This window comes from Salvelinus sp. IW2-2015, linkage group LG28 (assembly GCF_002910315.2).
Source record: "Salvelinus sp. IW2-2015 linkage group LG28, ASM291031v2, whole genome shotgun sequence".
Taxonomy (NCBI): domain Eukaryota; kingdom Metazoa; phylum Chordata; class Actinopteri; order Salmoniformes; family Salmonidae; genus Salvelinus; species Salvelinus sp. IW2-2015.
This window is the reverse complement of record NC_036868.1, coordinates 19936671-19950381: the sequence shown is the minus strand read 5'-3', so window position 1 is coordinate 19950381 and position 13711 is coordinate 19936671. Positions and strand designations below refer to the sequence as shown.

The 13711-nt window shown below is 45.4% G+C and overlaps 1 protein-coding gene and 1 long non-coding RNA gene across 4 annotated transcripts in view; both read right to left on the bottom strand.

The window, feature by feature from the left end:
• Nucleotides 1-251: 251 nt before the first annotated feature.
• The window catches only part of LOC139023248 (uncharacterized), a 288962-nt gene continuing 275502 nt past the window's right edge, over nucleotides 252-13711 (bottom strand). Inside the window, exon 2 of the long non-coding RNA XR_011474396.1 lies at nucleotides 252-2594. This is a non-coding gene — a long non-coding RNA (uncharacterized lncRNA). The remainder of the gene's footprint in view (nucleotides 2595-13711) is intronic.
• The window catches only part of btbd7 (BTB (POZ) domain containing 7), a 123820-nt gene continuing 110360 nt past the window's right edge, over nucleotides 252-13711 (bottom strand). For all 3 annotated transcript variants that reach the window (XM_070435975.1, XM_023973775.2, XM_023973777.2), the window contains 6 exons: nucleotides 12911-13071; nucleotides 12065-12208; nucleotides 11529-11718; nucleotides 9446-9624; nucleotides 7581-8024; nucleotides 252-7268 (listed from right to left, as the gene is read on the bottom strand). In XM_070435975.1, coding sequence (XP_070292076.1) covers nucleotides 6618-7268; nucleotides 7581-8024; nucleotides 9446-9624; nucleotides 11529-11718; nucleotides 12065-12208; nucleotides 12911-13071 — 1769 coding nt within the window. In that variant the 3' untranslated portion in view covers nucleotides 252-6617. The remainder of the gene's footprint in view (nucleotides 7269-7580; nucleotides 8025-9445; nucleotides 9625-11528; nucleotides 11719-12064; nucleotides 12209-12910; nucleotides 13072-13711) is intronic.

Below are 13711 nucleotides of genomic sequence, written 5' to 3'. Positions count from 1 at the left end.
CCACCCTGATCTTGTGAGTTTGCGTTTACGCAGTGGTTTGGATGGTGGATCAGGCTAGTCCTTGTAAACTGCAGGAAATTAACTTCTAATACTGACATTTGAAGATGCTACTGACCCAGTTGACCCTGTGCAGAAGCATTCAAGTAACCATTAAAAACAGAAATACAGTATCGTAACTTATCACTTTTCATGGACGGGAGTCCTTGTCAGGGACCTTCTTTACTCACTGCAAAAGAAAGAATCTCAAGCCATTTGATCATTTTTATCAAAGCTGTTTATTTTGAAGATGTCAGTCACCTAAATTGCAGATTTAAGTTCACCACTGTTACAATCCCAACTGAGAAGAGTAGAAAAATAGACTTTCCACAATTCCTTAAGTCTACGAGAAAGCTTTTTTTCTCGTGATATATACAACAAATACTTGTGACATATTTGTTTTATATATAGAAAAATGTATATGTACAACAAAACAACATTTCAGAGACTGTTCAAAAGTACCTAAAATAAAAAAATACTCTTTGAAACCACTATGTATATGAAGCATTGGCTACACTATTACAAAGAGACTGGTTGAGTGGGCTGGTAGAAAATGTTTGCATAGGACGAAGATAAGGATGCCCAGCCACTGGCAGGGAAGGCACTCTTTCGTCTCCATACGAGAGGGAGGGATGGGAAGCTAAAGGAGGATCTAGAGGAACCGACAGAACAGTCTTAAATTAAGAAATCTCCCGTTGCCGCTGATACCGGATGTCCTAATGCAAACCAGAAAGCAGGAAATGTGTTATTATATCTAGCCTGGTGGTCCAGATCTGTTTGTGCTTTAGTGAAGTACGCGTATATTCGCTGACATGCCAAACATGTACATACGGCTTGACAACAATAGAAGAGTTGGCTACAGCACATAGTATGGCATCAGCCTGTTACATACCCAGCCCCCAACCTGGTCCTTGTGAAAACCTAGAGAAAAAGTGTGAGTGCATCTCTAAATACAGTATCTTACATAATCATGTAATTAAGGGTCATAAAGTCAACTCATAATGCAAAGGTAACATACCATAGTACTTTTTGATAGACAATAGCTAGGTTTACATCTAAATGGTGACAGATTTTCATGCAAATATTCTAAAATCTGCATAAAGAAAATTTGCAAGTTTCCACCAAACAGACTTGTTGCGGATAAAAAGCAGTGCATGATGACAGTGTACACAAAATGTACTTTTTCGCTAAAAGTTTATGTACCGAATAAAAATCTAAAGTTCGACGGTTTTCCATCACATTTTCAACTCTACCGATAGTTTTGTCACAAAAAACGTTGCGTTAAACAGCAAATGTACCCACTCTGGTCTTTTGACGCATGCGCTCTCGCCAACAGCTCGGGGGTAGGTTAGTCTACATGAGATTATTATGGATAAAAAAAACATTTGTATTTGTCAAACGGCAGTCAAGCATCGATCATCATGTCACCAGAATCAGACCCTCGATATTTATTGGAAAGGAGCATCAAGCTCATCACCTTGCACTTTCACCTCCCTGTGAAGTTCATCATATATTTAATRTGTAGCCTAATAAACTACATGCTTTCACGGGTCATAGTGGGAGGATGGTTATATCAATATTTGCGCATAAAGGCATTTCCACCTCCATTGCTTGCATAATTAATTTTACAGACACAAAAAGATCCCACCATGTCAAACAAAATGATTTGTCAGCATTTATAAAATGTTACTGAAACTTCCACGTTCTATCACAGCTGTCATGATTTTATTTTATTTTAAATACTGTATGACTACTCAGAAACGTGGTTAGTGAAGGGAAATGTGTCACTCGCCAAACTCAAACTACCCAAGAGGACAATCAACTGAACATCTCCATTCTACCTACAGGAGTGCTACTCATCAGTGAAAACAAACATACAATACTGTTATGAGATTATAATTTTAGTACAATAGTGAGGTTTTCTGTACAAGTTGCAGTCAATGTCTATCATTCTGAATCAAATTAGTGGGTATGCATCATCATATTGGTTCTCTAAAGGGTTAACAGTCCGCGGGTTACCAGCTTTCATCTTTATTGCAACAGTTATGTTTGTCCAACCATTGTGGTAAAACACACAATATTACATTACAARGGAATTAGTCATCTAGCCTAACCCATGAAAGGCAACAAAAAAAACGTACAAACTGCAGGATTGGTAATGCTCGTCTACTCACTCTGTCCAAAGCCAGGAGTCAAGCCCTCATCCTCAGCACAGATGAGACACTTCAGGGCAGACCAGGGGATCATCTCTACACTTCAAAGAGACCTCTGCATTTTCCATTAAAATAGATGAGCTCATACCTGAATGACCAACAAAATCAATTCATACCTGTGTCAGTGAGAATGTGCTCACACTAGTATTGGGAGAGAAAACAGATCATACCACCTGTATTTGGAGAGAAAACAGATCATACCACCTGTATTTGCCAAACTGCCATAAACTCATAACTATATTAGCATAGCAATTATCTCATACATGTGCAGTTTTAGTAAAGTAAACGGGTAACTATTTTGGCTAGGGAAATTAGTTCATGAGTCCAAATACATAACGAATATAGCTCAAACCTGGATTTGCCAGTTTGCGGAAAGCTGCATCAGTAGATTTTATTTGACTGTTATTCGATTCAAGAGACCTCCGGCTGCAGTCCTCAGGGGCTGCAGAATCAGATTCCAACGTGCCTGGTTGGTTATCACTTTATCACACAGGGTCTCGGGGTTGAAGACCTTCCCTTTAAGGTTAAAACAAACCCAGGAGAAAAGTGGGCCAATAGAGCACGGCCTGGCATTCCCTTCCTGCTGCTTGGAGGGGGGCAACGTGTTCATTAGATCTGAAGCTCCTATCTCTACGTTACTGCCGGGGGAGCCCTTCGCTAATGGGAAAAGCGGGAGATAACATCTCATGGTTCTCTCATATCTTTCATATTTTTGTCCCACTCCCATGGCTGTCCCATCCATCTCTGCCTCTCCCTCCATCTTCTGTAGGTCAGGTCTGGATGACCCTGGCGGTCTGCAGGGAGGAAGGGGAGGCTCTGGCCTCGGGGGCTGCAGTACGGTGCGGCAAAGTGTCTACGTGGGAGTACTCTGGGCATTAAGTGAGAGGATAAGGCTAAGGTACAGAGGTGTCTGGAGGAGGTTGCTGAGAGGGCGAACTCTCTTCTAAGCTCACTGCTGCAGCAGTCACAGTGACAGGCCCATTGTTTGCAAAGGGCTGCGCTGACACGCTCACTTTTTTCTCTCCCCTCCTTATAGACTGACAGTCTCATATTGCAGAGTAGTCAGGTCTTTGAAAAATGTAATTAAAAAAAACTTATCCATACTAAAACTCCAACCCAGCACCCAAAAATAGAAATGATTCAAACTACCCAAGACTGGCAACCTCCCACTCGAGACATCCTTCCTCTTCCAATGACAACTGCACCTCTCTTTCACAACCATAATAGCTACAGTACTGTCCACGGTCATTAGTAAGAGAGAGCCCACTATGGACACTGGTTTAGTTGTTGTTGAGCTCATCCCCTAAGGCGGAGAACAGAGCATCAACAACACACACACACACACACACACACACACACACCACTCCTTCTAGCCTCGAGCAGCAGCAGCAGTGAGCACTCACCCGCGGGAGGTCGAAACGATTAGCAGAAAAGCCAAGGAAAACAATCTTCTGCAGGTTATGATCTTAGCAAAACAGCCACAGAGACATCAAGATAGATCTCAACGATATTAGCACTACTGTACAGTTCTAATAATTTGCATTCCAGTATGAGTTCCAGAGGTTCAAATGAGGGAGTGCTTGGCGTAAAATGAGAGCGATTGAGGTTAAAGTACTGTGGACTGTCTATAGCAAGTGAAGAACTCTGGGTAGAGACAAGACATAGTCTGGTTGCAAGTCTGTTTCTGCTCTTTTACCAGGTCCTTATGGAATTGTCATGCCAAACATTTAGCTTGACAATGGAGTAGGCAAGAGCACAAACAGATCTGGGACCAGGCTGAGACAAAGAACAGAAAGGGACCCAAGTTTGGATTGAGGAATTGCACCATCAAATGCCAATGAGCCCAAAAGGGGGGTGGAGGAGAGAGCAATGGAAAAGTAAACAACAGAGCCGTTAGAGGGATAACTAATATCAGATGACGGATGCTACTTTTGACCCTCTTGACACAAGAGCCGACACCCAAACTAAGGTTCTGAGCATGCCAGTGACAATCAAAATAAATTCAAATTGATACTCATCTCCTATGTCTTGGTGATATACATTAGTCTTCAAGTCGCCACCATCGAAAGCGAGGGGAGACAAAAAGCCATATCAAAAAGCCTGCAAACATACTTAGCCAACCTTATCCCAACCTACTTCACAATCAGACCTCATTCATGAATTGATAGAAAGAGTATTCCATGTCCCACCATTCATACATGCATGAATGCATCAAAACCAACTGGAGGACTTCATCCAACTTCCYAAACTGACTAGGTAAACGCCTTAAACAATAACTATAGTCTGTCTCCCTGCAGTTGACCAACCAGGTTCAAAAGAACAATAAGAAAAATCACCAACAAGTAGGGATTTCTATGCTTCTCCAGTACCTTCTGCCTTGAGAATCATCGCACGCTGAAAGGGCATACAGAAATTAGTAATTTCAACTGCTGAGATAAAGGTATTCATGTGAGGTTTTCTGTGAGAGAAACATCATTTGCTAACCATCAGAGGTGAGTCTCTGCCTCGCAGACAAACATGAGGCATCAGCATTATACAGAGAGCCAGGTCATGTTCATTAGGGCACGCAACGGAAAACGTTATAAAATATTAGAGAATGTGTGAATGGTAGTATAGCAGGGGCACAATACAGCAATTTCATTTCTCTGTGTGCGAGGAGATGGTAACAGAAGGAAGATAATTACAATGAACCCAAGTCAATGTAATTTTTTGACAATGCGGCGCAACAGGGGCTAGTGAAGAATGGGATGGAAAATGTGTTGAGATTCTGAATCGAAAGGGAGGACCCGTGAGTGAGCATGTTTTAATTGAAGCAACGCTGGTTTTGTGAGTAAGTCTTTTCGCCCAGTGGACAAGACATTAAAAAAATCCTCAAGAGGAACCATTTAACTGTTTCCCCCCGCTTTAATTCTCCTTCCACAAACCTCCATTGACATCATCACAATTGTTGGTTGTTGGGTACAGTACATCAAAGTAAGGATGGTGACCGAAGCAGTCTTGTTCAGATCGCCATGGAGGGAGACAGGGAGTCATTGGATTGAGGAACTGGGCTTTGGTTTGGTTGAAGTTTATCCAAGATGGCCGCCGGCCATGCTGAGCTATGGAAAAGGCAGAGGGGCACAGTCATGGGGCCTGCATCTTGATAAATCTCCACAAATTGCTGTAGGGTTAAGGCAGGGATATTCTACTTCAGTTCTTGATTTGCTGTTGCTATTGTGCTATCCCTTTTTAATTATTGAGGTTGAATTTAGACCCCGGAAACCAGGTGTATATGCACATTCTGGCCAATCGACAGTAATAGATCAATAAAGTGGGAAATGTGGTTTGGAATACTAGCCAGGGTTCAAACGACTTACAGTGCCCAGCACTCAGGCTATTAAATATTACAGTGATGTTAAGGTAAAAAGGACATCTGCAAAGTGTAAGTGTGGGAGAGGACCAAGAGATAGCGCTGAGCAGTGGCTACCACTCACATTAACTATGGGTATGCAAAGTGGATGACTTCTATAGTCACTTCTAATAAAAGCAGCTATGCAATTATTATTCCTGCCTTGTAGCCACATTGGTAGTAGTAGGAAGATTTAATTTGTTTTTCTCTTCTCCTCTTTGTGCTCTTGCTCAAATCTTAAATTGCCCGTACTGACATACAGCCCGTGGGTCATAAAGGATTACAACTGCTATTACTGCAATTCCACCTTTTTCAAAAGGAGGAGCTATTTGTAATGGGCAGGTTGCTGAAATGAGTTTGCAACTCATTGCCTGGGCATTTTTCAATTTATTTCTAAGGAAAGCACACCGGGACAAAAATATAAATATCTAACTTTACAGTACCCTCATCCTGATGCAGGAAATGAGTGTAATGGAAATGAAACGATGACTGTGCGTTGTCAAAATCCAAAACACTGGGCGGAAAGGGAAGGATTTATTCAAGTTCGATGACCAGTCAAGACTTTAATTTTGAGAAGAATAAAGGTGATTGGAGGATGAGCAGTTGAGCGTGGATCCAATCTGGGAGATGGGAAGGGCTAGGACCCATTATGTTAATTCATGAGACTAATCTATTTGGACAAATAATTCTCAACCAAACCGAGCCTTTCCTCCTCATCCCCCACCATGGCTCTGTGCTGAAGGCACTGTGACCGCCACACCTCGTTAGTTGGTGCAGCACCTGGGGCTCACCGGGGGAGGGGGGGACTACTATMTGTGCTTAGTGCCTTTGCCCTGAACTGAGCGCGAGTATGACCACTCTGTCACCGGAGACACTGCCAACCACTGATGCTAAGCCGTCAACCCCAAATCCCCCTAGAGCAAACCGTCCTTTAGCGCTCTTGCCTTTTCCCGAGGCCTCTGAGTCTTAGTTGCGGAGGGTCAGAGTGCAGACTTCCTGTAAGGGTACTCAGGTTTGTTGGGCGACCTGCGGTCCCTGGCCCCCACCACCTCCTCGGAGTAAGGTTCTGCGGGCCGCGCCTGTCCCAGTCCGCAAGTGAGGTCTGTTTCAGTTCGGGCGCGTCCTCTCGGGTTGTGTGATGCCCCGGCTGCTTGAACTCCTCCGCTCTGCATGGCCAGAGCCAGATCTAGTCTCTGGGGGGGTTGCTCCAGAACATCCAGGCGGAGTGGGGTGCCGACTGGGCCGCGGCAGGGGTTTGGCTGCTGTTCGTCAGGGGAGTACTGTGGAGGGACCAGGCCAGCTCCCGAAGGAACTCGACTGTGACTGTAGAGGTCCGGCCCGGCGAAGGAGCTCACGTGGCGCCCGGGAAACTCGTACAAGTCAGGATACTCCGACGCCTGGGCCTCGGGCTTGGGCTCGGCAGCATGCCTCTTGCGGGAGGCATACGGACCGTGGCGGTTCAGGCCCAGGTGGCAGTAGGGCACAGCAGGAGGGGCCGTGGAGGGGTGAGGGTGTGGGTCGTGAGGCTCCACCTCCATGGTGACCTCGGGCAGGCGACGCTCCTTCAGGGTCAGGGCCGACACGCCCATGGCAATGTCCGGCATGAACTCGTTGATGACCGGCGCCACGTTCTGCAGGAACAAAAAAACCTTAAGACAATAGCAACCTGATACGATATATTGGGGATGTCAAGATGAGGGCATTTAAGCTCTCATTGTCTATCGGAAGTACATTTGAGAATAGGGCCCCACTTTCCTCTCTTCCATTACACATTGTTGCCACCTACATTTCAACATAGCTCAGGACACTCCCCTCGATCAAAATGGCGTCCCCACATTCCCACCCAATTCCAGCTCTGCATTCCTGCTCTCCCCGTAGGCCCTGTCATTACCACTATCTCAGGGGAACACTACAGCTCTGAATTCCTGTAGACCTCTACTCACCCCTTGTTTATCCTGATGCGGGGTGCGTACCCCCCCGCCCTGGCGATTGGTGCAGTCTGGCGGCAGGGGCTTGGCCGCCGGTGGGTAGGCGGGGCTGCCATGCTTGGAGGAGGAGCTCGCTGTGTGGTGGAGCAGGCTGTGGTTGCAGGGGTAGGAGAAAGAGCGTGACGGGGGCTGGCTGGGGGCACGGCCAGGCCTCCATCCACTGGCTTTGAGCTGGGCATTGTGAGTGGGCGTGGCCGGTGGGTGGTAAGGCGGCGGGGGAGGTGGCAGTGGCGGGTGGAAGCCCGCCATGGCCTCCAGATCGGTGAACATGCTCTCCACAACTGGGCTGCTGTTGACCCGGCAACGCCCTCCACTACGGCTGCCACCCGACGGCTGGCGAAGTGCTAGGACGGGGCTCTCGTCGCCAAAGCGCTCCTCCGGGAAGAACTTGTGAGGGTTCTATGAGGGGTGGAGCACAGCACACAACAAATTAGTCCAAAATTGCGGAGTAATGGCTTGCCAAAGCTACTCAAGAAACTGGACGTACTTCGTCTTAAAGGCAGTCTGCTACATTATGGCTATGTAAAAAAAAAAGTCATTCTAACCGGGGGGAAGTCAAAAAATCGTTCATTATTTCCTCTGCTCTCAGTTCAACGTTTGAGTTAACTTTGGCCCAGTCACCATTCAATGGAAAACTAAATAAAATGTAATGAAGGGGGACAAAATGCCTGATGTGCTCCAGCCAGAATTCCTGAGACGTTTGTCATTAAAGTGGCACGCTGGTGACAGAGGCCTTCAGCGCATTAAATGAAAACACAGCCAAACAAAAAGGAACCGGCATGAAAACAACATCTCTTCACCATATCCTTTAGGTTGTTGACCAATCCATTACTGCCTAGACATTAGATATTGATATATAGCCAATTTTTTACCTATTATTTGACATATTGTACAAAACATTAAGAACACCTGCTCTTGCCATGACATAGACTGACCAGGTGAAAGCTATGATCTCTTATTGATGTCACTTGTTAATTCCACTTCAATCAGTGTAGATGAAGGGGAGGAGACAGCTTAAAGAATAATTGTTAAGCCTTGAGACAATTGAGACATGGAATGTGTGCCATTCAGAGGGTGAAGACAAAACATTAAAGTGCCTTTGAATGGGGTATGGTGGTAGTTGCTAGGCGCACCGGTTTGAGTGTGTCAAGAACTGCAACGCTGCTGGGTTTTTCACTCTCTACAGTTTCCCATGTGTATCAAGAATGGTCCTCCACCCAAAGGACATCCAGCCAACATGACACAACTGTGGGAGCTTTGGCGTAAACATGGGCCAGCCTCCCTGTGAAAGCGTTTCGACACCTTGTAGAGTCCATGCGCCCCTATGAATTGAGGCTGTTCTGAGGGCAAAATGGGGGACTACAAAGCATCGGTAATATGCTTAGAATATACCCAAAAGGGAGACGGGTACAAAGCATCTCTTTTTGTGGATGGCCACAGGCACTTCTGTAGACAGATGAAATAGTTGAGAATCCATTCGCTATCATATAATTTTCACACTATGGGCGAAAGGTTGCACGAGGAAATGGCAGCGAGCATTGATCAAATTACCATAACATTTCAAATAGACGGCAGTAGGCACATTATCCTGTGCGAGCTCCAAACACGGCAACTGGCGACTGATCGCGTGCATCACCTGCATCATGCAGTTTACAAAATTCGGGTGAAATAATATCTTTGAAGAAAAGTAAAACATTTAATTGTGCTGAAGATGATCGTTTGTATGCACTTATCTGTGCTCTTTGTGCCAACCTACAGCTTTACTAAGTTCAATAAAACGTAACAAATCTATATTAAAAAAAGATTGATTGGCATCTCACCTGCAGCAGTTCTGCGGCGGCATCCGGCAGGCCGAACTCGCGAAGCACGCGGATCTGCAGCTCATAGCTAACCGTGGCACCTTCGCCGCAGTTTAGGGCGTACGCACGCTGTACCTGGTCCGTGTGACGCAGGTCCTGCAGCCTCCGGATCATCTCCTTCACCACGGCCAGCCTGGGAACTGAGAGAGAGTTCATTACAAAAACATAACTGAGTGACCTGGCTGGTCTAGCTGTAATGCCCGCAGCCTCCGGCACACGTCTACGGTGTTGCCATAGGTTCAAATTTGTATATAAATAAAAACATAATTGGATAACAAAATTAGATAAGGTCTTTTACATGCTGGGGACCACTCAAACATAAAATCATGACATAATGGTAAATATTGCATGTATTGTGTTGGAGGATATGGAAATATTTAGCCGTTTCAATGGTCCCGGAGGGAATTTATTTTCTTCTTTATTGGCCCATCAAGTCTTCGGAGGACAAGTTACATTCTAATTTTACACAGTAGTTACTGTACATAGCAAAGATAGTTATTTGATATACACTACATCCTGATAGATAGTACTTAAACATATCCAGTATATATTATATAGTGTTTTCAGTCTTAACTATTATAGATCATGAGCTTTTAATCCAACCCCTCAGCTACTCTCAGGCCATCCCACCTATCTCCGTAAACCCACCCCTCAGCTACTCTCAGGCCATCCCACCTATCTCCGTAAACCACCCCCTTATGATTTCCATGTGCCAGATTTTTTAAAAATGTACTGTGATGTTTCACATAAACTCTGAACCTTTCTTATCGCATAGTATCTACAGATTGTAAGTTCAAGATGAATATTTTGACCAGGAGTATTATATTGTTGATTGATTATGGCTTTCCAAATCTACCAACATTGCTATTTGTAGGGTTAGCCATTCCTGAACTAAGTCCCTGAGGAGGAATTAGTAACGTTGTTATTTAATTAGATGGGGGTGAGAGAGAGAAACACTAGGACAGAAGGAGCGAGAGAAATGGGAGAGAGAGAAAAGAGAAGGAGAGAGTAGGACAGGTGAAAGCAAGGCCAATGGTGGAGGCCAAGGGGAATCATACAAAAAAGAAAGGCAGGGCAGACAAAAGAAAAGCAGAAAGATAAAGGCATGGAGGCGGGAAAGAGTGTGTCATCTCTCTATGGTGAGGGAGAAAACTGTAGGAGAAAAAGAGAGGGCGGGATGATGAGAGAGTGGGAGACAGAGATGAAGGGTGAAAGGGTCATCTCGCAGGTCGTCCCATCTCTGTCAATAATGCCAATAACTACTGCTCGTCTGAGATCATAGAAGAATATAGAATATACCCACACAGTCCTAATAAAATGCTCTATTGACTCTGGTCAAAAGTTGTGCACTATAAAGGGAGTAGGGTGCCCGCAGCCAAGAGCAAAGGTATGCCTTTCCAAACCCAGGAAATCAAGAGCTAACTGAGAACTTGAAGCCCTGTCAAGGGCAGCGTGGTGGAGATTAACAATATATGCAACGCATAACCGCCTCTTCACTGGGCACTGAGTGGATCGGCAATGAGATAAGAAAACAAAGAGGTTCATCACTTGTTGGAGGGATGAGGATAGATGGAGGAGGGGAAGTCTCTCTCTTATCTTGTATCGAAGAGAAATAGCCATAACAAAGTCCTAACTTACGGGTAGAAGTGACACCTTAAGCACAGGTTCGGGTTCCGTTCATCATTCCCAAACCTACACTGAAACGTTACGGAATAAAACTCAAACAGACTTTAGATCGGTACTTAAGGGCCAACTTTGACATGCACCACATTTTCATGAGATCTCCTACATGTTTCATGTCGACCATTGGAGTTTGTAGGAAGACTGCAAATTGGTAGAGGCGGGATTTATTCAGTCTAGCTATCCATGTTTGTCATAGCACCTTGCTCAACAACATTTCTTCCTTGTTACAATTGCATTAGCATCTTTTCAGGAAAAACTGACTTAGACGCTGTGGATAAGAGCTACAAAATATCTACAGCCACGTTTTGATCATTTTCATTTTGGGAAGCTGGAAGAAAGCTAGCTTTGCAGCTCCACCCACCTGGTATCTCATTGGCCACCACTGAGGGTGGGGTCGTCTGGCTGCCACCGATTTGCTGGTGGTTGATGATGTGACAGCACTGGGGCACAGCATTGTTGACCATGTAAAGGGTGTCGGGCACGTTGGACATGCGGACCATGCGCAGGCGCACCAGGTCTGTCTGCTCCACCATTATCTCATCCAGCACAGACTGACAGACAGCACAACAACAGGGGGGTTAGAATGTGTGTGTGTGTGTGTGTGTGTGTGTGTGTGTGTGTGTGTGTGTGTGTGTGGTGTGTGTGTGTGTGTGTGTGTGTTGTTGTGAGTGTTGTGTGTGTGAGACACAGGGTTGGGGTCAATTCAGGTTTCAATTCAGTCAATCCCGAAGGCGAATTGGAATTAATCTTCATAGACAATAATGGACAATAGCATGGGTCATTTCAATCCACCCCTTGTATCTTAGATGTGACGATGCCCACCATTGTTCATGTTGTGATGTACAAACAGTGTGTGTGTGCGCACGTAGTGGTTCTATTGTGTGGTGTTGTCCCAACCTTGGCCTCCTCCACGTAGGGCGAGAAGAGGCGAGGTCGCACGTAGATGCCGGCACTCTTTTGCCTCAGCCAAGAGTTGGCCTTTCCACCCTCCGCCGTGGGCAGCATGTCTGAGGGAGGGGTGCTGATCAGACCCCTCTTCATCTGGGAGGGGGTAGAGTGGGAAAGGAGAGGGAGAGAGGAGGTGTGGGGAAAAGAGAGAGTGAGAAGGAAGGAGAGGGGCAGTCAAGTTAAATGGAGGAATGCAACATACACTACAGCCAGACTGATCCTGCTGGCTTCATAGACCGAAAAAAGTTTGGCAACAAAAATACTAGCTGCATTAGGCTACCTCAACTTAAACCAAACACTGCAACAAGACACAGTATATAGTGCATAACATTATCTACAACGAAAAGGACTACAACGAAAACGTTGTAAAAAATATAAAATTATAATAAAAATCCCCACAGATTCTGTCTGCCCCTGTATGACTGTTTTAGCCTAGGAAAACACACCTTTATTTATTTATTCATCCTTATTTGACCAGGTACGTTGACTGAGAACACATTGGCTGTGTCCAAAATGGCACCCTCTTCCCTATATAGTGACCAGAGCTGGGGAAGAGTTGTAGGGAGAATTAAGGAAATAAATGAACCAACTGAAAGCTGGGGATGATTAGGTGGCCATGAGTGTATGAGGGGTTAGATTAGGAATTTAACCAGGACACGTTCAACTCTTGCGATAAGTACCGTGGAATGACCACAGAGAATCAGGACATTGCACCGAGTCGGAGAGGACCTCGCTGTTTGGGGGGGCCGTATGTGTTTGGTGCGGACACACACACACTCTTTCACACACACTCACTGTGTCAGAGAGGACCTCGCTGTGGGGGGGCAGTATGTGTTCGGTGCGGACGTAGGGCAACAGAGGGGACAGGATCTCCTTGAGCTCCTCCAGGTCCAGGTCTCTCCTCTTCACCCCCCGCTTGTTCACGCTGTGGGCCGTGCCACTTAGGAGGTTGGGCTCTGAGGGAGGATACACACACACACACACACAGTAAGACACACACGCAATGCAATCGGGATGTACAGTATCCAAACTCCCACTATTTAGAACTTTGCGGTGCATTAGTTCACAGCGTAGCCGTTTTTGACACAGGAAAATGCTGCCTAATCTATATGGCCTTACTTGTGGTCGATTTGCTGTGTAAAAATTATTAATAATTGTGTTCCGGACCTCGGCTAAATTGAGTTGCTTACTCCTGCAGTAAGGTATATATTTACACACACACATTCTTCTTCACAAAAAGCCAAAACATATGTGTATGATCCATCCCTCCGTGCAAACAAAGTAATTTAAGGCACTGGAAACTGACATAAGCTGCTTCAAACTACTTTTTGAGTTTGGTCCTGCTGTATTTTTTGTGTATCTGGATTAACTGGTTTCACGCGCCAAGGAAGAACCCCTTTGGGAGAGAGCTATGGTTTTCCAATTTCCAATGAAGAATCTTCCCAACAAAATACCTAGCTGCACCCAAAATAGACTGCTCATCTTGAACGACAAATGAAAGTGTAGAGAAGGAGTAAGCATGACATCCCTGTTCTCCGGTTGGGCCAAACGCTCATCTGCCTATGGTTGTGTCCCAAATGGCACCCGATTCCCTAT